This window comes from Channa argus, chromosome 7 (assembly GCF_033026475.1).
Source record: "Channa argus isolate prfri chromosome 7, Channa argus male v1.0, whole genome shotgun sequence".
Lineage (NCBI taxonomy): Eukaryota > Metazoa > Chordata > Actinopteri > Anabantiformes > Channidae > Channa > Channa argus.
In genome coordinates this window covers 9,307,270-9,331,281 of record NC_090203.1, presented here as the reverse complement: position 1 = coordinate 9,331,281, position 24,012 = coordinate 9,307,270, and the positions used below count along the sequence as shown (strand labels likewise).

The following is a 24,012-nucleotide window of genomic DNA, read 5'->3' as shown; positions in this document are numbered from 1 at the left end:
TGGATTCTTTAGATGTTCTAAAACAAAGGAAGGTAGAGCGGCCATCCAACAACCCTGCATTTGTTGGTTCGATCCCCGGCTCCTCTAGTCATATGTTGAAGTGTCCTTGAGCAAGACACTGAACCCCTTAGTTGCTCCCGGTGAGACCCCCCCATGGGTGTGTGTGTGTGATTGTGAGTGCGATTGGGTGAATAAGAAGTAGTGTAAAGTGCTTTGAGTGCCAATAGGTAGAAGAGCAGAGCATTTACCATATTACTGATGACCATGTTAAAAACACTCCAGTACAAAAGCCATGTAAAGGACCATTGGTTTGCCAATTATTTTATTTAAACACACATTTTGAGATACAGAAACACAGAGATGAAATAAAATAAATAATTAAGTATCAAAATGTGTGAGCCTGTTAGATAACAGCACATGCAAATGCAGCTTTTAGCCGAGTCCCACCAAGACCAGGACAGTGCAGACCATTATAGACACTGAACCCCTGACTGGAGCGGAAGAGTCTGGATCAGAAGGAAAAACAATTACATGATGTTGTCTTTTAAAATCTTTACAATCACACATGACTAACAACAAACGAGGAAGAGATGAGAGCTCAAATACCAGTCAGCACGTGGTTGGCAGTGGTCTCCAGGCTGGTAACAGCATTACGTGCAATGCAAGTGTACATCCCCAGATGCTCCTCTTCCATCTCATGGATGTAATGCAGAGGTCCATGCATCACCATGTATTTGAACCTCCATAAGAAAGTGGCCTTTGGTAGAGAGTCAGCCGAGCAGCTAAGGGTGACACTTTCCTCGAGTTCTGCTCCTGTTGGCGTCTGAACAATTACCGGTGTGTCAGGTCCATCTGTACAGACATGGAAGAAGAACTTATTTTAAAGAATTTAAGGATAAGACTAAAGAAAATACTCTTTTGAGCAACTGTTAGAAGTTAAAAAATGTGCCGTGGTAAACTGATGGTACTTACAATAGACTTCCAGGCTGCATTTGGCAGTTTCAAAATTGAAAACATTGCTGACGTTACAAAGAAACTCTCCAGTGTCTCTCCTGTGCACAGGGCTGATATGCAACACTCTGTTGCCATCATGAAAGCTGAATCTGTCATCAGAAACCAGAGGTTTGCCGTCTTTCATCCACACTCTGGTAGGCACAAAGCCGTCAACATCACAGGATAAGTTCACCGAGCTTTTGCCCTCTATTAAGCCTTCTGTGGGGCAGGCTATAGTGGGTCGTGATACTTTGGCTGTGCACAAAAATAACAAGAAATCACAGAGGCTTGCTGACACCACAGATTCATGATGCATTTAGTAAATGTTTGAAACATTATTTTATAAATAACAAATGTTAGTTATTTTCTATATTCTAAATAAGCTGATAATCCTGAACATTAAATACAGTGTCAGATTAACAAATGTTACTTACGTATCACCTCCAGTTTAGCAGTTCCTTGAATCTGCTCTGCCTCCTGTGGGATGATGATTAATTCATATTCTCCACTATCCTTCTCCGTCAGGTTTTTGAGCACCAGAGATCCTGTAGATTTATCCAGAGTGATCCTGTTCTCATATCCTGGTCCTAATACATCCACTCTTGTTGAGGTTATTACATTAATGGTACCATTGAGGCTCCAAGTCAAAGCGATAAATGGTTCAGTTGCCGGTTTTACAGATGTTGTGAAGGTCACAGTCTGTCCTTCTGCTCCACGGAGCAAGTCAACATTGATTACACCAGCTCCAGAGCAATCACCTGCTGAGTTATAAATATAGATTAAAATTTCATAAGCTGCAATTGGATAAAGGATGCATTTGATGATCACTTCTAATATATATCCCTCACCTAAGCAGAGGAGCACAAGTATGGCTGACCCGAGAATATAATCCATGGTGTATTACAAATTTTTCTCCTCTCCGGGTGATATCTTACCTTCTATCATTGGAATAAATGTCTCAGGTATTATGTGCAATAAACTAATAATAAGTGTCTCATCACAATGTCCACAGTCTGGGTTAATTATTACCTCCACTTACCTTTTGTTATTGTGGCTCTCTGGACTTACACAATATGTACAGCTGCAAGTGATACATAGTGAGACACACCAACAACTGCATGGTTTCATTCTCAGATTGACACTCTTAATATGTTAATCTATAATATTACTAAAATATTAATATAATTGTATAAAGCACCTTTAAAAAACATACATGGCTAATGTGATAAACTAATCTGGATTAGATCATCCAAGTTTTACATTTTTAGATCATTTGACCAACGTGATCATGGGTCTAAAAACGACTCGGTTTTCTCACTCACAAGCTGAGTTTTACAATGATTGTTCTTTCATCACAAAACAATAAAGTTCATTCAGGTCATTGGTTTATCAAGGGGGATGTAAACTTTCTACCAATCTAATTTTTGGTCTTTTACTGTAACTTTATTTTTATACATTTGTTTGCATCCACCTACTCTACATTGAAATGGCATGTAAGTGGATACAAAATTAAGCTTTAATTAAACATCTTTGTACATAGTTATATGTACATTAAATATTATGTTTATGAAGAAAATCGTTTTAACATCTTAATATAATGATAAGTAAGCAAATAAACATTTGCACCTAACTGTGTATGTTCCTGTTATCAATAGAGCATTAAAAGACTTTAAATGTTGTTTAGGCTGTAACGGACTTTTAAAAAAGAAAACATGGACCACCAATAAAACCTCAAGAACACTGCAAATAATGTCAGGATGCACAGGATGAATGACGCACAGAAATCCCTGAACCAGTCATGAGTTAAAAGGTCTGTGGTTATTGTTTCTTGTAGCTTTATTTTATTGTTTGCACTGGCTTTAATCAAGGCAGCAATCAAGGTAAACCTGACACAAATGTGTTAAAAAGAAAAAAAAATCTCTCTGAGCAGCTCTTTGAAATGTGACCTTAAGAAACTACATAACAAGTCTCTTGAGCTGAGAAGGACAAATTAGTTATCCCTCCCATGCTTCAGATAAACTGCAGTGGTAACTCCATGGTAATGTTATCTGAGCCACTTACATGATCCCCATTGAACCCGCCACCTATGTCTTATCCATTTGTCCTTGTGTGCATTGTTGCATCTTATCATTAAAGGGAAAGACTGAATGATAAGAGAGGGTCTTTTAGCTCTGGCTACTTGTTTACATTGGCCATGATGTTCACTAACCAGATGCTTGGCTTAGCTGTTTGGACATTGCAGAAAAATAGTTGTAGTATTAATATCAGCTGAAAAAATGTACATTTCCAGTAAATTAAATTAATTTCTACAATTGGTCTCACAAGTTAAGTTGAACACAGATATGGAGATGGAGAATTTACAGTTTTATGTGCCCTTTAATGACTTGTAGATGTTTCTTATGTTCATAGAAACCATGTGTCATAACACACTGTCAAGTATTTGTTGCCTTTGTTGTGTTGACATGACTTACTGGATTTACAGTAAATCATGTAGCAGACGCTTTCTTATAAAAGTGACTCAAGGCACATACTACAATAGTACACACAAGAGCGACTAGTTGAGTTGAAGGGTTGAAGGTCTTGCTCAAGGACCATTTGACAAGTGTACTAGAGTAACTGGGGTTTGATACACCGACAGTGCAGCTGGTGGACAAGCTTCTCTTCGTTCCAGAGTCCCAGCCGCCTCTTAATAGTTTTATGTAAATCAAGTCCTTTAATCATTTGATCCAAAATCAAGATTCAACAAAACATTTTGTATTTCTTTTTCTAATTTTTTTAGACAGTATTTAGGGTAAACCTAACAAAAGTGTTGAAAATGTCTTTGTATTCACTAGATTCTATCTGGTCAGCAAAGTGACCTTAAAACATTAATTCACAAGCTTCTAGAGCTGAGAAGGTCACGATATTTGTCCCTTCCATGATTCAGATAAACTGCGGTGCCACGTTAATCTTACCAAGTCACCACTGAACATTGTAGACCTACCACTTTTGTCCTATCCATTTGTCCTTGTGTGCACTGTTGCCCCTTATCATTAAAGGGAAAGACTGAATGATAAGAGAGGGTCTTTTAGCTCTGGCTACTTGTTTACATTAGCCATGACGTTCACTAACCAGAGGCTTGGCCAAACTGTTGTCACATCAAAGCAAAATATGTATTAATTGTAGTAGTAATATCAGGTGATAGAATTATAACAGAACAAATAGAAATTTTGAATAATATATGACATGAACATATACAGTTGGTCATACCAGTTAAGATGGAAACACAGATGTGAAATATTGTAAGTTTTTGGAGAGCTGACAATTTCATATTAATTTTGTGCAATAGCACACTGTCGGGTACTGCATCTGTCCCAAATGTAAATGTTCAAGCATGTCGCGTGGCTGACACTTTCTTATAAAGTGACTTACAGGTAAGGCACATACTACAGTAGCACACGCAAGAGTGACTAGTTGAGTTTAGGGGCTCAGTTTCCTGCTGATAGACACTTTGACATGTGGACTGAAGGAACTGGGGTTTGAACCACTGACCCTCCTGAGTCACAGTCTATAGACAGATAGTCCTGTCCTGCTCTGACCAAATTATGTTTATTGAATTGGTAGAAGAAGATCTTACATACTCCCGGATATTATTATGGGGGAAAAACCCCCGACTACAAACACACAGCTGCAGTTATCAGATGGTCACCTGACTGCAGCTGTGGGTGGCACAGTGATGTTGGTCACACCAACATCAGCATGTTTAACCAGGTCAGCAGGTTACCTGGACACAGGTAACCTGGAGGACACAGTTACTGGTTTGAGTAGGACTGAAGTAACAGTGCCAAAAAAGGGTCACCGGGGAATATATTGATAAGTATCATGTGAATATAGAGTTTATGGTAAAACAGTGTATTCATCAGCGTGATGTAATGTTTCATGCACATTCAGCTACTAATGTTCTTCAATCAGAAATTAGTAAATTAGTAAGTACATTTTTATTAATATATCAAAGGGGCTGCGAACCTTTGCACTAATATAATTGTCAATATTTTATTAATCTTTACAAAGACTCTTTAACCAATAAAACTTTAACAATGAATGAGACTAGAACAATCATGAAGCAGCATGCTAAGAAAACTCACAGGTTACAGTTACAAAACAAAAATAAAGACTCTAAATGACATCAAAGCAGCACATCAACATACAGTTTATAGACATATGCATGTAGACACCATATACATTAATATTCTCCAAGTTAAGTCAAAATAAGGATAATGAGTTATCATTGATAACTATTAGCAGTCAAAATTACGTGTAAGAGACCATACAGTAAACAAAGTATGTGTTAGTCATGTGACTTTAGATCAAATATTAAGAGTACATCAAAACATTACAAAAGGTCAGATCAGTCAGCACGTAGTACTTGGATAAATTGAACATCATTACCGTTAGGTGGCACTGTGGTTCTATCATACAAGTTATTTCTCCAACAGATTATCATCTTGAAAATGTCCATCAAATTTTAACAAGACTTGGAGCAAACATCAATAAATCACTTACGGTAACTTATGATTTACGTTTGATGAAGATTATGACATTATTGCAAACAGATATTGGACTATTGGATACCAAGGAAATATCAAGGTAAGGGTCTAGAAGCAAGTCTATCATCCATGCCAGGATCTTCTGGGTTTAGCCAAAGTTAGCTCCTGATAAGCACTGATGTCTTATCAGGACTGACTTATTGTGACTGATATGTCACAACAATGTTTCGGGAAACGGTATAGAGAGTAACGTCCTGTGTGCTCCACATATAAAAACAAAGTCCTGTAGCTCTTATTAACTCCACACTGGAGGCAGACATCAGAGACATGATGCTGAAGAAGCTCTGCTGCGTTGTGTTTGTGGCTCTGATGGGTAAGAACAATCCACTCACTCACAGCTGATTTTTACATAAACAGTTACATCAGTGACTGATTTAAAAACATTGTGTATTTGATGATTTAGTATGATTTTAAGAAAGTTGTGGATATGTTGCCCAGGCTAGTATTTATAAGACTTTCTGGTTGTTTTTAGGCACCCAGCGCACTTAGTTAAGGCTAGAGAAAGTTTGCGGTCAGGGGAAATTAACAGTAAAACATTAACTTCTGACACTGTTATCTGTCTTCAACCTTAACCAAAGTGCTGTTGTTGCCCAAAACCAATCGGAGATATAGGAGACAGGATTGAAAGATGGGACAGTGCTGTGTTGTTTCATGCACTGCTGTGACACATCTGAAAGAACAACTTTTCACACAGTGGTTTTTAGTGGTTTAGAATAATCCAAATTTATGAAACTATACTTAAAGGTGTCACACTACTCAAAAGCTCTGCAGCAAACACTAACCCAACCTTTGCTTTTACTGCGATTACAGACTTTAACATGGTTTAGTCATATTTATTTTATGGCAGATTTTACATATTTCCTCGTCAAGTACTGTCAGGTGTTTGAAAAAAAAAAAAAAAGAATGTCAGAAATGTAGTTGTGGCTGACATTCAGTAAACTCTGTGAGCATTCATACAGCATCCATTGCTTAAACAAGGGTAAAAGGAATTACCTCACTTACTGCTGATTTTCACGCAACAGTTATTCCCGTGATAGATTTAAAAGTCATTTGCATCAATTAGTAACATATTTAGAAAGTTGGTGATGGCTAAGAGATGGAAAAATATAATCATCCATGTTAGGTTTTCAGTATTACTATCAGCATACTGCATGTGGTTTGTAGCCTACTACGAACTTTCCACTGAAAGGTAATTTCTTCTAAATACTAATGAAATATTCAAATACAAATCAAACAAAGAGCTTTAAAGTTATTGCTCAGAGTTCTTCTATTTCTGCTGACAATCTTAAAATTTCACCAAAGAACGTACATCTACAGCTCCTTAAAAGACAAGTAGAGATGTCGAGAGATTGTGTCACAAAACACCAGGCAGGAAGAGAACACAAGCAGGCAGAGAAAAACATTTAGTTAGATGGACAAATACATGACGTACCATGTAGCACAGGCAGGGTACATAGACAGTCCAAACTTTCAAAAGGGAGTCCAACAAGCAGCAGACCCAGTCCAAGTATACCAGCAAATAGACACTGTCCGAACTCCAAACACAGGTAAACAGTGTTGGTAACAAAAAAAAAAAAAAAAACTATCTAGATATGAGTCTACAGAGGTGTCTGAAGGATCAAGCAGGGACTGAGAGTTGGGCTGTGTAGGTGCTGCAGCAAAACAGGTGAATGGCTGGACAAAGGGGGTGGGTAGAAATGGCTGTATAAGATAGAAATGGAGAGAAAATGGGAGAGTATGCAAAAATGGGGACATAAACGTGACCAGGCTGTGGAAAAACAGGAAAAACACTTTGTATTGTTAAGTACAGTATTAAAAAGAGAGAATATACCTGTTTTTAACTGAAATGTTTAAAATGCCTCACTGACTGTTTCTTTGTCACAGGTTTACCCGATTTAGGAGTTAATGCACAGAATTGCTCAACTGGTGAGATGATCTTATATTTCATAAAAGATTTTAGTTCAGCCTTCTAAAAAATGTCTAAAAGTTTTTATCATGACTATGATTATTCTATATTTCTATTCTTATTGTATCATCTCACAACACACCACTCTTATAAGTTGTGAAGCTCCATCGGAAAATGCGTCTCACACAGTACATAAGTACTTTTATTATTTCTGCCAGACACAGGGGGCATTTTCTACAGTAATGAGTACTTTTAATTTGAACTTTAAATACACTTTGCTAAAATCTACAATATCTTTACTTAAGAATTTCAAATTGTCTTCTACTATTGCAGCTTTGTCCTGACCTCATTATGTTATGTAAGATGTAGAGTTTGAGTAAAACATTTAGATTTAATGTACTGTATGATTTTTTTAAGATCCTTCCTTCTTTATTTTTCATCTGGATTCAGAAGGACTTATCTGCCTCTTCAGATACTGGAGTGATCTTTGTAATGTTTTGTAGTTGATCCATGGAACATCACCATCAGTGGACCTGATACTGTGATTACTGGCACCTTAAGTCAGTTCACCTGCCTGACGAGCTGTATCTTAAATGATGAGTGCTCCATAGATTGGGAGTTCTCTGGTGGCTTGCCATCTGGAAGTTTATCAGCATTTGCAAATGTGATTAACTGGACCCCTTCAATACCCAATGTTATTCAAAACTTTACCTGCATTGCACAAAATGCAACTGGATGCTCTGCTCAGACCACAAAGATGGTAAAAGTTATAGGTACAGAATGCTTTTGTTTCTTTTGTCACATCATGGATAAATATAGTATTACATATAGTGTAACGATTTATTTATCTTTTGTGTTTCCCCTACAGCTAATCCCCCTCCTGTAACCACTCCTAGTTCTGGATCCAAGGAGGAGCTGATTTCTTTTGCAACGATCCTAAGCATGGCCCTGCTGGTGCTTTTTGTTTTATAAACTTTTTTGCTGTTTAAGCTTTGATGTGTATTTTTTATTCATAAAGCGTCATGTGAAAGGAAAACATTTTCATGAGTCTCCTGTTTTAACAGAGATGTTACAGATCACGACTCTTGAACACAGACACTTTTCTTGTCTGAAGAATGCTCTGAATTGTTGGAGAATTAATAAAAAAAAACAGAATATTCTTGCAGAGTTTACACATAAATGCATTATTAAATTACATGCATTGCTCTAGTAATGCTTTTCCAAATCAAATTGAAATGATATGTAATAATGGGATTGGAATGAACATTTCAATTCCAGTGGGGAACAGACAAAACACGAGTCTAAACTTAAACTTTTCAGTCAGATTTGAAACGCTGGTGCAAACACATGTAAAACATCTGCTCACCCAGCACCCCAGTGCATTTTGTACTCATCTTCTAATGTAAATAAAACGCGGAGCACTCCACCCTCATTGAGAGCAAGTTCTCTGAGTTATGCTGCCTTCATACTCTGGTACAGTCGTGTTGATACAAGTGGATGTTACATATGTTATATTTATGTTGTTTTATTGTAATTATTATTATTGTAATTATTACTGACATTAAAAATAGTCCCCAAAGCAGTGAATTTTAAACACTATTGACACCCATGCTGTTGCATAATTGATAAACTTTCAACAGTGAAAAATATGGCAAGTTTTCAAAGATTATTCAAAACAAATAAGCAATAAAAATCTTCTGTGCATATCATCTTGCTCTCATATTTCCCATGGTTAAAAACAAGCATAATATCTGTCATGCATGACTGTATAAACAAACCAGATTTTATTTAACCCATGAGAGATTTAGAAATAATTAACATGTAACAACTGCAGGTTATGAGTTATGAAGAATTATGGTTTTGCCAGAAACAAAAGAAAAGTCACAATGTCATTGAAAAGGCATAAAAAGTCATTCTAATGTTGATTAACAATTAAAATGTTTAAAAATGTTTTGAATATTTAGTTTTTGATGACAGCCAATGAGAAATAAACCATGCAACTAGTAAGAGATAAAAATTTACAGCTTTATTGAAATTATATAATCTTTACAGTTTATCGGATAAATCACCTGATGTGTGACCAAATTCGAATTAGCAGTATAAAGGAACTGTTTCTATTCCACAGTCGGCAATGACTAATAAGATCTCATATTATTATTAGCAAACGCTGCAAATATCCATGCATACATTACAAAATAATATAATATTTTAGAAATACTTTTAAAAAAATATTTGCACATGCAAATAAAAACAATTTATTTGTTTTTAAATTATGGTGTGAAACAACAGGAAAATGTCAATGCGGTGTGTTAAAGTGTTAGTATGGTATAAAATTGTAAACATTTATAACATGTCAAAAATGTTCTGTGGGACAGAAAGTTAAAAGCTGATTAGAATATGGACTTCTTTTTCAGTGAATCAAGCTAAAATGTTCAAAGAACTTACCTGCAAAGGGAAAGATACTTATTTTATGTTTACATAAAAGTCATTTTCATAAACAGATTCTTCTTGTTCTGGGTAAAATAAAGACAGTTGTTATATCCAGCACATGTTTGATTTTAGATGTAGTTTATGGAGTTTATGAGTTAAATCAGAGAAAAAACCCACCTGTTGTATGTTTATGCGGCTGAGTATTGGTGCTGCTTCTTGTGAAATAAAGCATGGTTTACGTTTCCAAAATGCAAATTAAACTCATAACTCAGCTTGATGTATCTACACCTAGATGCATACAGTGAATTAATTAGGTTAGTTTGTTTTTTACTCACTCTTTGTTTTTAGAAATGTAGAATCCTCCACCTAAAGCTCCTCCAACAACCAGGCAATATGATATTACTATTCCAGCAATGGCGCCAGCTGAAAGATCTGTGCATGCTTTACATAAGCCACACAAACATAACAATAAATGCAAATTATTAGTTCATGAAAATGAAAGCCGTATTAAAAAACACCTAGTGGTGATACACAAAAATATTTAATATTTCAATAAAAGCTTTTCTCATAGTATTAACTTGGTTATAATAATAGTTCTTTATTGTTATTTCTTATTTGGATACATAATATTATCTGCAAAATGTGGAATAAACGCTCATCATACATTGACTTTTTAATATCTGGAATCACCAAATATGTAAACATTTTGGTGCTTTACCTTGCACAGACAATCTGTGTTCTCCAAAGTATGCTCTCCTATTATAATCGTCGCTGGCTTGGCAGATGTATTTGCCGCTGTCAGAAGATTCACTCATGTGCTTAATGAACACAGCTGAATTATTTAGTATCTCTTTCCCATTCAGTGTCCAGGTGTAAGAAACAGGTAAAAAGGGCTCAACAGAGCAAACCAATACCAACGTCTGTTTCTCTCCTAACTTTGTTGGACCGAAGATTTCAACGTGGGCTGAAAAATGAATATTTGTGGTGTAAAATTGTGAGGGTCAAAAAATCACAACAACCTGTTGTGTTTAACTTTTTACGACATTAATCAGGATAAGCTACATGTAAACAAAGATTGAAAAACATAAAAAAAAAAAAAGATTAAGCACAGTTGATTATATCCAATTTGGCATCTGCATGGTTTTCCTCTGATTCAATGTAGGTCAAACTGTAAATCACACTTTGCAGGCGTCATAAGTTATTAGTCCTCTGTAATGGCTCCTTATGTCTGAACAATTTCTTAGACTTCCATCCATCCATTGTATTTAACCATCTATCGTGTTCAGGGTCGTGGGGGCTAAGCTACTGTAGCTGTATACTTAACATTATCATAGGTAAAAGAGTTATTTTTGTCAGACAATGAGAAAATAACATCATGCTTTTATCACATGGACTTATGTTTCAGACACAGTCAAGCCATCATTCATCCACACTCTGGGTGGTTTGGTAAGAGTGTGAGTGAAGCATTTGATATTTTCTCTGTTGGACAACACACGAGTTAGTTTAGTAAATTCCTATTATTAAGGATCATACTTTTTAAACTACTATCAATCTACATATAATTGCTGTTAATGAAATAATAAATAAATAACACTTTATTACTTTAGCAATTTAGTCCATTTCTAACTTTTACAGCTCGATGCAAATACTCATTTACTACTTACCCATTTGACTATGTGTAAAACCTGACACTGTACAACTAGAGTTTGAGACATTTTTAAATTTTTGTTGTTAAAGGCCTGAAGGCTGACGATTTCAATAAATCACTACTTCTTTTAACAGACATTCAGTCTTTGTTTTACTTATAAATTTACTTATATGTATTTGCGGAATCTTATACTGTTTCTATCAAATCTGACAGCAAATCCAAAAAGTGCAGTAAAACTACTCAGACTTACCAAGCACTATTATAGCTGCAGGCTGGGACATTTGATATCTCAGGGTTTTGTTGTGAAAGGCCTGACAGCTGTAGTTTCCAGTCTGATTAATCTGAATGTTCATCAGTCTGAGATCTGGCCCAGGATCAGGCAACAGGTCTCCATTCAGAAACCATTTAAACTGGACAGAAGGACTGGAGACAGCTGAGCAGGAAAGGTCAACGTTTGACCCTAACGCATAGTGTACTTGTGAGGGGATTTTTTTCAAGTTCACATCGTCTGGGCCGTCTGAATGTGGGAAGCAGAATAAACGAATGCAAACTTAAAGTATGTAGAAGTTCACATGGAAATCAGTGAATGACTCATTGTCAGGGTCCATAATTATTCAGAACAAATAGAAACTCCTATCCAATGTAAGAGACCAGTCCTGCAAAAAATATTGAAATTCTTCTATATCATGTGTTTGTTCATACTCTGCTAAGCCGCTGCAGGCAAAAGACTGAACATGCAGGTTAATAACTCACAGCTGATGGAGAATTTCACTGGTTCACTGGTGCCATTACTGACAGCATTGGACACTTTGCATGTGAACGGTCCCTGGTCATAGCGGGTCACATTGACTATAGTGAGAGTGGAGCCTCCATCAGTGAGCTGAACTCTGTCCCTGGCTGTAACCTCAGAGCTGCCGTTCAGCCAGAGGAAAGACAGGGAGGATCCAGAGGAGGAGCAGGACAGACGGACAGAGCTGTTAAACTCCACCAAGTCTATGTCACTGACAGTTACCATTACATTGGAGACTGGATCTGAGGGTGAAAAACATAGAGGATTAATTTTTTTAACAATTCAATATGTAAATATTAATGTTCTATGTTTGTAGTGTGGGAGGAACTAACTGCAATTTCAGTGTTTGCAGCCTTAACTGAATATACACTTCTACTTGTTGACAACCAAATGAAAACCAAAGCACCACATTATTTTGCTGTTATTCTGCATAGATTCTTTAAACATTGGCACGGTGGGTGAATAACACAATGGTTTTATACTTTCCAGCTGCACAGGAAATCCCAGCTGCCACCTGCTTTTTATTAGACAGGGTTACCAGCAGATCACTCCAGATGAACCAAAATGTGGATGCACGTCTCATTTTAGATCAGCCAAAAAGGAAGCACGTCACACCACTCTTCAAATCTCTGCACTGGCTTCCTGTAGCTGCCCGCGTCAGGTTAAAAGCTCTGACAGAGTGATCAACACCTGCCTACCTCAACTCCCTTATTCAGGTCTGCAATCCCTCCTGCCCACTGTGCTTTATCAGCATGTTGAGTGATACCTTCACCACGCTAAAGATCCCAAGCAGAACTCTAAAGCTCAGTGGTCCCACCAAGGTGGAATGACCTACCCAAAATCTGCACCTCAGCAGCCTAACTCCCAATGTTAAAAAACTGCTGAAAACCGAACTCAAATCTGAAATTTAATATGAAATCTCACCTTTTTTGCACTTGAATCTCATGAAACAGAAACACATATTATCATAACACTTTGCTTTGAAGTGTTCTCTTGACTTAATTTTTTGCTTGACTTGTAATTCACTTATAATTCATTTTGGATAAAAGCGTCTGCCATTTCTAAAACTTAATTATGGTAGTCCTGTTTAAACTTTAGAATTTTACCCATAATTGAACCCATAACCTGTAACTATTACTGCTCATGTCAATATTTAACACATTGTATTTGGTAATGTGAGTAGGGGGCCTGGTGGCTCAGTGGTGGAGCATTGGGTTGAGATATAGAAGGCTGGGGGTTCAAATCATACCCCACCAGATGTTGAGACCACCCAGTGACAAAGGGCCACCATGGTACCGGTCCCTTGCCCAGATAAAATAGGAGGGTTAAAATGAATCCCAAATCAACGTACGGAACATGTTCTGTTGTGGCAAATGAGGTGTGGATAGTGATACCCCAAGCCAGCAGTGTACCTTTTCTGTTTGTGGAAGAGAACCATGACACCCGATGTTAATGGTAAAATAAACATTTTACATTGCAGAAAGTTTTAAATTGATAAAAAAAAAAAATTAGTAAAAAAATCTACTCACCCAGTATCTCTAGTCTGGTACTTCCTGTTTCCTGGTTTCCTCCATCTACTGTAAGGGTAACTCGATATCCTCCACTGTCACTAAGAGTCAGGTTCCTGAGCTCCAGAGATCCAGTGGATTTGGAGAGCGTGATCCTGCCTACATAGTCAGGTCCAATGCTGTCTGTAGAGGTCGATGTTATTATACTTGTATCAATATTATTATGGGTAAAAATCCAGCTTATTAACACAAATGGTTTGTTAGATGGAGTCCGTGTTGTGGTGAACATCACTGTCCCTCCCGCAGTCAGGGGACCATCTGGTAACACGCCAGCTCCACTGGTTAAACCTGGAGGAGACAGTTACTGGTTTGAGTAGGACTGAAATACCACTGGGTCACTGGGCAATATATTGATAACAATCATATGAACATAGGAGTCCAAAACTTTAAGGAAAAGCAGCAATAAATCTAGTAATCTAGTAAATGAATCTATTTTAAGTAGTGAAGAATATAACATGAATGTAATATTAACCCAGAGCTTTTTCAACTTTTTTGTTGGTGTGCAGGTTGGTGTTCTTATATTGATGCTCATTTCACATTAAAAACAGGAGTCTGAACAGCAGCTGTGTGCAAACACAGTGTGTTAATTCAGTGCACTACAACACTGCAACATGAACAGAAAGAGCAGCTCAGCACTGATCTGACATTATGACATAATGGGACACACTAGGTTGTTTTATATGTAAGTAACAGGGCTCACCTGAGAGGATTCCCAGGAGGATGAAGTCTGTCACAGCTGTTTTCATTTCATCCAAAAAATTTTTACCGAAACAAACCAAAAGAGAGAGACTTGTCTGGCACTCCTGAAGTCTCTTTTTTCCTGATTTTAGTATATGAACATTGACTTCAGTGCTTCTGGTCAGTGTAAGGAAGGACCCTTTTACTAGTAACTGTAATTTCCTATCTCTGAAATCTATGTTGATCATTAACTACAGTATGTACTGTAAACTGTATATACTTTAAAAACTGAGGCAAAAGACTCGACATTACTCTTACAATTTGTGCATTTATGTTGTCAAAAACACAACATGAACATTCACATTTAATGTGCAGAACAAAAAAAGAGACTAATTGTTCACATATTCCATTGTTTGCTGACTGCAGTATAAGAATGTGGATTCAAGACAGGCAGTATGAGGAAGTGCTGTAAAATTGATTATTACCCTTTAACATAATCAGTGTTCAGTTCCACTACTGTGCACTTGTTAATCAATATCAGCAACTTTTGTTTTCATTATTTTTATAATGTGAGTGTGAGTAGATTTTTGTCCCTATGCATGACACATAGATAGACTGGGGACGTGCTCATAGCCAGAAAACAAATTGCCAACTTGTATTTACATCAGTGCTCCTCCTATCAGTTAGGCTGCTGTAAAATAATAAGAGAATATAATTACTATAATTAATATAATATAATTCCAGGTGTGTGGGTTTCAATTTTGAAGTCACTCAGGCACATTAAAATTTGTGAGCTCACTGGAGTTTCACAAAAGACAAAAGAAAAAAATACCTGTGGACACATGTGCAGTTAGAGAACACGTTCACACAGAGAAAAATGCAGCTGTTGTCATAAATTCACCCAGAGCTGGGACAACACAAAACAACCAGAACTGACACTGGAGCAGAACAGTATGGATCAAAAAACAACATATCTCCTTTACTGTAACTGCTTTACTTTGAACATATTTAATTTATTCATTTATACTGTCCAAAATTTAAAAAGGCTTTACATTTTCAGCATACAGTGTGACACCTTCTATCCTTTGGACTTTGATTCAGGTTTAAGAATAGAGTGTAAATCGTAATTGTTCTTTAGTAACCATCTAATATATTGATTAAATATCACATTTAAACCAGTTAATTTCCTCACACGGGTATGATTATGTGTTTATTAACTATAGGAGAAATAATTGTAGATGAATGGATGAATCAGGTCACAACCACAGTGTGACTACAGGACAACAGAGGGCTGCAGCACTGGAATCATTTTGGTGTTGTTTCCTGCTAAAAGCTGTTGAATGTGTGAAACTGTTTCACTTTACCATTAAAAAAACTACAGAACCATCAATGCTCTAAATATTTTTCTGTCAGACTTTGAAACAACCACAAGAGGGCGACGCTCTGCACCTTTGGTCGGGAGAGAGGGACATATCTCACTCTGAAGACAGTTTGCAACACGTAGATAGTTTTTTTTTCCACTGTGGTAAGAGTCACAGCGAGGCCAGTCAGTGTTTGAACTTCCCTCAGTACACACCTCTGGAGACTACGTTATGGACATAATACAGTTAATTTGTGTTTTCTCTGTGGCTTTTACAGGTAAAGGTCTTCAATAGTCACATATTAGAATAAAATGATTTCTATCAGCAATTTTCGTAAATACCTTAAAGAAAGTCACTTTTTCTTTTTCTATTTGCAGCTAATGATTTCACTAATTAGCCTAAAGTTCACAATTTTGAGCCATCTACACAATTTATATATTGTATTGTTAAGGGACATGTTATTTAAATGTAACATATAACATGTAACATACTGTTATTCAGTGGGTCACTTTTTCAGATGTAATCTACTGTGTAATTACTTTGGTCTAATACTTATAGGCACAAACTAAATTTTCCCATAAGGGAGTGAAAAGGACCCTGCAGTATCAGGAATTTTCCGACAAGTTACAGCACAGAACTGGTGACTGTGATCAGTTGTTGTCTCCATTTTTTTTTCCCGCGCTTGGAGCAGTGTTATTTCAGTCCTACTCAAACCAGTAACTGTCTCCTCCAGGTTTAACCAGTGGAACTGGCATGTTACCAGATGGTCCCCTGACTGCAGCTGTGGGAGGGGCAGTGATGTTCACCACAACACGGACTCCATCTAACAAACCATTTGTGTTTATAGGCTGGATTTTTAACCATAATAATACTGATACAAATATAATAACATCGACCTCTACAGACAACATTGGACCTGACTATGTAGGCAGGATCACGCTCTCCAAATCCACTGGATCTCTGGAGCTCAGGAACCTGACTCTTAGTGACAGTGGAGGATATCGAGTTACCCTTACAGTAGATGGAGGAAACCAGGAAACAGGAAGTACCAGACTGGAGATACTAGGTGAGTAGATGTGTCACCCACATTAATGTTGGAATATAAAGTTTGTATGACTCTCACCCACACTAATATTGTATAAATACCTCTAATAGGGAGTATGAATCAGTACATACATTACTACATCTTTACAATCCAATGCGATCCAGTACTGCCGAATCCCACCTTTATTAGTTTTAGATGTTAATTGAAAAAATAAGGTTAAACTTTGTTGTGTTTGTGTTAGGGTAACAGTTTCTGAAAAAAAAAGATGCAACACCAATTTATTGTATTTCATACTTGCACCATAACTAATCTTTGTTCAAGTAAGTGAATCACCGAAAGTGTCTGATAGCAGGACAGTCATATCATTAGAATGAACCCATATCATCACATAATTTATGTGACGTTATTTATTTTATTATAATTGCAGGATCTAGTTCACACCTTCAATGTCTAAAGGAAAACCGTCTTGAATGACATTGTATTGTTTACATCTATGGCACGTTTGCTGGTTGCATGTATAAAACCTATGTTTTTCACCCTCAGTGCCAGTCTCCAATGTAATGATAACTGTCAGTGACATAGACTTGGTGGAGTTTAACAGCTCTGTCCGTCTGTCCTGCTCCTCCTCTGGATCCTCCCTGTCTTTCCTCTGGCTGAACGGCAGCTCTGTGGTTACAGCCAGGGACAGAGTTCAGCTCACTGATGGAGGCTCCACTCTCACTATAGTCAATGTGACCCGCTATGACCAGGGACCCTTCAGGTGCAAAGTGTCCAATGCTGTCAGTAATGGCACCAGTGAACCAGTGAAACTCTCCATCAGCTGTGAGTTATTAACCTGCATGTTCAGAGTTTTATGTGGAGCGGCTTATTAAAGTCTAGTACAATATTACATCAAAGTAAAACAGAATATAAACAAAGACATTATACAGAATTATTTCATGTTGTTTATTGCAGGTTTCAGTTTCTTTTTTGCTTTTTAACCAACTCTAAATTAGTTTATCCTGCTTCCCACATTCAGATGGCCCAGATGATGTGAATTTAAAGAAATCCCTATCACCAGAAGAATGTGTGGTAGGGTCAAACGTTGACCTGTCCTGCTCAGCTGTCTCCAGTCCTTCTGCCCAGTTTTCCTGGTTTCTGAATGGAAGCATGCTGCCTGAAGCTGGACCAGAGCTCAGACTGATGAACATTCAGATGAATCAGAGTGGAAGCTACAGTTGTCAGGCCTTTAACAACAAAACTCTGAGATATAAAACATCTCAGCCTGCAGCTATAATTGTGATTGGTAAGTCTGAGTAGTTTTACTGCATTTTTGGGAATGAACTGATAGAAAAAGTGTCGTAAAATGCCAGGAATACATATTTCTTACACTCTGTGTGTTTAATACACAGCTGTATTTTTTTTAAGTCTCGACATCTTTCTTCATCATGTTTTCCATTTTTGATACTGATTATTATGATGATCAGCAAAACTTATACAAAGTACTTAATTATTTCAGTTTTAATCTACTGTAGTTCTAGCTGTAGAAAGGTTCTCTGTTTTTGACAGGGCTCTGCAAAATATTTCTATCAAAAAAACAAACAACAAAAGCAGTACATGTATGCAATATACTCTGGATGCTTTCCTCTCCACCATCACCCAGGGTTTGCTCAGGAGTCTGTTGGGTTTTCTCTACATATCTGTATAGTTTGACTGACATTATAGAAAGTTGCTTGAGATGACTGTAGTGAATTGGCACTATATAATAATGTTGAATTGAATTCATCTGAAACACATACGCTGTTAGTGGTTTATTTTTCACAATATGTGATGATGCAATCAACTATTGGAACCCAGATTCATGCAGAGCGTGTGGAACAGCAGAACAATGTGGTGGTTTGGTTTTCATTTGGTTGTCAACAAGTAGAAGTCTATATTCGGTTAAGGCTGCAAACGCTGAAATTGCAGTTAGTTCCTCCCACACTACAAACGTAGAACATTAATATTTACATATTGAATTTTTAAAATAATGAATCCACTATGTTTTTCACCCTCAGTGCCAGTCTCCAATGTAACGGTAACTGTCAGTGACATAGACTTGGTGGAGTTTAACAGCTCTGTCCGTCTGTGCTGCTCCTCCTCTGGATCCTCCCTGTCTTTCCTCTGGCTGAACGGCAGCTCTGAGGTTACAGCCATTGACAGAGTTCAGCTCACTGATGGAGGCTCCACTGTCACTATAGTCAATGTGACCCGCTATGACCAGGGACCGTTCAGGTGCAAAGTGTCCAATGCTGTCAGTAATGGCACCAGTGATCTAGTGAATCTCTCCATCAGCTGTGAGTTTTTAAATTGCATGTGCAAACTCTTCTCCTTGCGTTACATGCATGCAAATGTAACAGAGTTTCAAAGAATTGACGCTCAGTATATTTTTAGTATACTTTTCAGTAACTGCACATGACTTAAATAAGGCCTAAAATAAGAATTACATTGTGTCACTCTTTTTTATGAGACGACTGACAAATGAAACAGATATTATTCTTCGCAGCATGCAAACAATTAGTCTAACTTTGTTTTCTTTTTCTGATCCATTATTTATTTATTTATTTTTTTTTTTTGCTGCTTCTTGTTTTCTTCATACCACCCAGTTGGACCAGAAAATATAGTTTTAAAGCCACCATCATCCACACAAGACCATTTTGTGGTGGGGTCAAACATTGACCTGTCCTGCTCAGCTGTCTCCAGACCAGCTGCCCTGTTTTACTGGTTTCTGAATGGAAACCTGTTGCCTGATACTGGACCAGAGCTCAGCATGACAAATATTCACATTAATCAGAGTGGAAACTACAGCTGTCAGGCCTTTAACAACAAAACTCTGAGATATCAAACATCTCAGCCTGCAGCTATAAATATAAGGGGTAAGTTAAAGGAGGTTGTTTACTTATATAGCTAAAAAAGACTTATAATACATGCAATTGTGAAAGTTAGGCATTGCATATATAGTATTGAATTCAATTTTCACATATACAGTTGTCCACAACACATCTGAGACTGGTATGTCCCTAAAAAACTGATGTCCAAATTATGTTAAAAAACCTGTAAGCGTCTTGGTAAAGGACTGAGCTCATTTGGAGTCTTCCTAAGTAGCACCATGTTAAACCAAGTGTACTTGAGCAGTAAAGTCTCAGGTCTTACAAGCCGAAGTTATAGAGTGAGCAGCACAATTTACAGTGCAGAACAATCTATGTGTCTGTCCTCTGGACTCTCCCTCTCTTTCATCTGGCTGCACTGCAGCTCTGAGCTTACAAAGCTGCTGTAACTCTACCTACACTCTCACCTTTGTTATTGTCCACCTCATAAGCAGATTCAGGTCTGGTGAGAAACGAAACCACCCTGGAGAATAAATATAGGAGATTTGCTAATGTTGCTGCTTGAGTAGCAAAACATTTTGAACTAATAAAAAAGAAGTCCAGTTTTCATTAACTCCACTTCCAGATGCTCTCGGTATACCATATGATGATGGGGTAGTGCATCACTTACAGAACTAATTAATCTGCAATACAGTACTTTCGTTTGGTGGCTAACATTGTGTTTCAGTAATGTTTTTGCTGATAAATGCAGTCACTTATACTCTGCTGTCTCCATATGCTCTGCTGAATTTATGTCGTTTTTTAATGAAGACCTGCTTGTAGTTTAGTTCTCAGTCTGTCTTTGGCGAATGCAACAACAGTGTTTTAAAATACAAAATTTTGTTAGCTTAGGCAGCAGGACACACTGACCCTTCTATTAAACCTGATATCAATAGTCTCTTTCTTTGTATCTAATAAACTGTTACCTGGCCAACTGTGAAAACACACAAATTTTGTTATGTTTATGAATTTTGTTAATTATATGTTTTACATTTAAGCCTCCCCAATACAACAATCACCAACATGTTCTGCTGGTTGCATCGCTGGAATAGTGATCACTTGTTGTGTCATCGTTGGAGCTTGTGCTGTTGCAGGGTACTTTATTTTTTACAAGAAGTAAGTGGAAGATAAATTTGAAATCCAATCAGTAAATATTAAATGATTTACAGTTCTTGTAAAAATAAATATCAAAAAGGTTGCTATTTTTTATGTAATATAATCTATGTATATACTAATATTCTCAGCTATTCCCCTTGTATCATACATTATTTAGGAAAGATAACATATACACAGAAGAAAATAAGATGCATCTTAAGCAAACTGTTCTTATTGTACTGAAGAATGTTATGAAGGTTATGTATATAGCTCAAACAGTAATGAGTCAATATCTCTCTACGCAGAAAACTGAGAAAGGCATCCACCAATATAAGTGAGTGTATTACAAATGTGTATGTGTTTGTGCATTGATATCATGCATTTTCTCCTTTAATTAATACATTCTAAACATTGTTTATTGTGTTAAAAGCAAGTGAACACCAGGACACTGCAGCAAACTCCCGAAATCAGGTAAAGTGTGTCCTCAGTGCCCTTACATCCATTTAGATATATCAAACTCAGTGTTCCTAAGTTAGTTCATTTGAGTGCATGTGAATAAACAGCACTCATAATGTTGTAGCTGAATGGTGTATACATAATGAGTTTTTGGATGTGTTGCTTTTTAAAGAAATGATCAGTGAAAAAAAATCCAAATTTTGCCCCAGTAAGTACATCAATATATACTTTTATACTTTTACACTTACATGTCATACATATTCTATCAAAGCGCATGGTGAGATTCACTTTGTTGAATATTGGAAAACTAAAATTATGAAGCTACAATTCAGCCGTTTCCACAAACTCATTAAGTAATGTGAGTAAGTGAGTAATGTGAGTTTTAAAGTAAATCATATAAGTAGATGCAAGAAATATTCAAATCATGTTAAAAGTTTTACACTGTATACAATTTCAAGCAGAGGTGATAAGATTCGCTAAACCTACTCACAATATTTTTACCTCCCTTTCATTATTTAGGAGCTGAACTATGCCAACGTGAGTACTTTACAGAACAGAGATGGTGGGATAGTCCAGCTGGGTTTACAGAATAACTCAACAGAATATGCTCAGATTCGACTGAACAGTTTTCCTGCAGCATCCTCACCTCCCACCTATGATGTTCATATGCAGCGAATGAAGAGGCAAGCTCCTCAGCCTGGTGCAAATGGTGCACAAGCTAATACTCATGTCTATATCGATAAGCTAGTCAGGTCAGACAGTCATCAGATGTGATGTGTCATCAGAGTAAACCTGCTCTTCCTTCCCTCTCAGTTCCTTATGGAGGACTACTTTGAGCTTGAGTTTATGCAGTCAAAACATTTAGTTAATAATCAACCACTGCTGCCACGAATCAGCTCAACAAACACAATGTTGCCCTCTTAGTTTTCACAGGCAACATACAGTATAACAGTTTTCCTACCATATTGTTGAACATTCAACATGGGCAGTCAATGCAAAGTGCATTTTTTATTGTGTCAAGTGAAACTGATATCACTTTTTGCAATTTCCTGCTATTCTCTTTTTCCTGCCTCTCTCTCGTCCATTGTGTTGATACAGGTCTGGTGTAATATTTCGGTCTACATACCGTATATGTTATACTGTACAATTCAGATGAAATTCTATTAGTAGCTTGACAGTTATGGATTCATAACCTAACTTATATGAACTGGAGCTGATGATCCTATGGCAGAGAATGAAATTAACTCAGATTTGTTTTACTTTACCTGAGGACACTAAGCAAATAAATACATGTGATAACCAACAAATTAATATGTCACTTCAGGAAAACATGTTTGTTTATTTTTATGACAATTTACAAATAAGAATGTATTTAAGTTCTGTTTTGGTCATAGTAATCTTCTATATAACAATGATTTGCTTCTAAAACTAACTGGGCTGTCTCCCAACCCCAGTGTTTGTCCACCTTTACCTTCCCCCCCCCGTAACTCATTACTAAAGTTCAAATTCCACGTGAGGTAATAACACAGCTTGCTTTACCGGCACTGAAAGGAAGTATTTTTACAATCATCATCATACCTTAATTGTGTTTTGTAAAAATTTGTTTACACTCATGTTTTGTTCATCTGTTTGAGTTCTGCTTTATCTGTCGCATGTCACACCAAAGTGAATGATTGATGAATGTTTGTGACAGTAACTCTCAGGATGCTATTGTAGTTATAATTTATTTATTCAGATGAATAAACACTGTTAGATTCAGATGTTACTGTGATGTTACATATTTTACTTTAGTGTGCATTTACTGACACATAATAGTGGTCCTATGCACTGAAGGCACAGTCTGTCATACATTGTTTTATTACTGTGTTTATTTATTTGTTTCCATAATGGTTCCATAATGGAATTGCACATGAAAAGAGTCAGAAATAAACAGTTTGTTTCATGTACTTATAGTGAACCGTAAATGTGGAAAGAAGTTTCACAAGGAAAAAAAAAAACATAGCGACGTGAGTGAAGTAAGAAAAGCACTTGATTTACCCTCCCTATAGTTAAGGATTTGACCGAACTAGTACAAAAAATTGTAAATGCTCCTCCTTCCATATATTACAAAGGTTGAAATGTGTCATTAGAATAGTTGAAGGGAATTTGTAAAACATTAAAAACATTTCCTGGATTGAGACGGCAATTGAATTACAGAAACAAATTTAAGGTTCAGTGTCAACATGTTTCTGTGTCAACATCATCACACCAATGTGATCCAACAAACAGTACAATAAAAGCACTTTGGTAATAAATGAATGCCACAAATAAAAGACTGTGATATGCATCCTTACTGTGTTACTTAAAGTTAAACATATAACTCTCCTAAGAGATGGATTAGAAGTTTCACACAACAACTTTTGCCGTTTCACCTGTCTTTCATCGGAAAGTTGGATTTATCTATCATTGGATGGACTTTACATGTAATAAAAAGTTGTTGCCATGGAAAGAAATGTTATCTGTTTGTAGGTGTGCACAGTACTAGGGTGGAGGAGATCTTACTCTGCTTGCTGCTGCTTCTTTATTGCTAAA

General features: G+C 36.8%; 2 protein-coding genes across 4 annotated transcripts; one reads left to right on the top strand and one right to left on the bottom strand.

Moving 5' to 3' along the window:
- Positions 1–305: 305 nt before the first annotated feature.
- On the bottom strand, positions 306–14,767 carry LOC137130202 (carcinoembryonic antigen-related cell adhesion molecule 5-like). Its single transcript, XM_067510023.1, has 9 exons — positions 14,622–14,767; positions 13,883–14,209; positions 12,317–12,595; positions 11,801–12,080; positions 10,634–10,710; positions 1,428–1,751; positions 973–1,248; positions 607–852; positions 306–506 (listed from the first exon to the last, which is right to left on the bottom strand). Exons 1-9 carry the CDS (start codon positions 14,665–14,667, stop codon positions 433–435), a joined length of 1,929 nt encoding a protein of 642 aa, XP_067366124.1. The 5' UTR covers positions 14,668–14,767; the 3' UTR covers positions 306–432.
- Positions 14,768–16,094: 1,327 nt separating this feature from the next.
- Positions 16,095–23,387, top strand: LOC137129972 (carcinoembryonic antigen-related cell adhesion molecule 5-like). Of its 3 annotated transcripts, none has more exons than XM_067509495.1 (10): positions 16,095–16,237; positions 16,694–17,026; positions 17,684–17,827; positions 18,024–18,290; positions 19,042–19,320; positions 19,630–19,899; positions 20,889–21,006; positions 21,291–21,319; positions 21,416–21,456; positions 21,961–23,387. In XM_067509495.1, exons 1-10 carry the CDS (start codon positions 16,192–16,194, stop codon positions 22,213–22,215), a joined length of 1,782 nt encoding a protein of 593 aa, XP_067365596.1. In that variant the 5' UTR covers positions 16,095–16,191; the 3' UTR covers positions 22,216–23,387. The 3 variants fall into 3 exon arrangements, with proteins under 3 accessions (XP_067365596.1, XP_067365595.1, XP_067365597.1); XM_067509494.1 differs by having other exon boundaries at positions 17,549–17,827; XM_067509496.1 differs by having other exon boundaries at positions 17,549–17,827; positions 21,420–21,456; positions 21,961–22,104.
- The last annotated feature ends 625 nt before the right edge of the window (positions 23,388–24,012 follow it).

Bases quoted from the DNA above. Each gene is read 5' to 3' on its own strand.
- LOC137130202 (XM_067510023.1), bottom strand. From the start codon at position 14,667: ATGAAAACAGCTGTGACAGACTTCATCCTCCTGGGAATCCTCTCAG. The intron at 14,210-14,621 runs GTGAGCCCTGTT...TGTCTCCTCCAG, and splicing joins CCTCCTGGGAATCCTCTCAG to GTTTAACCAGTGGAGCTGGC. The intron at 853-972 runs GTAAGTACCATC...ATGTCTGTACAG, and splicing joins ATGCAGCCTGGAAGTCTATT to ATGGACCTGACACACCGGTA.
- LOC137129972 (XM_067509494.1), top strand. From the start codon at position 16,192: ATGGACATAATACAGTTAATTTGTGTTTTCTCTGTGGCTTTTACAG. The intron at 17,027-17,548 runs GTGAGTAGATGT...TTTCACCCTCAG, and splicing joins TACCAGACTGGAGATACTAG to TGCCAGTCTCCAATGTAATG. The intron at 21,007-21,290 runs GTAAGTGGAAGA...CTCTCTACGCAG, and splicing joins TACTTTATTTTTTACAAGAA to AAAACTGAGAAAGGCATCCA.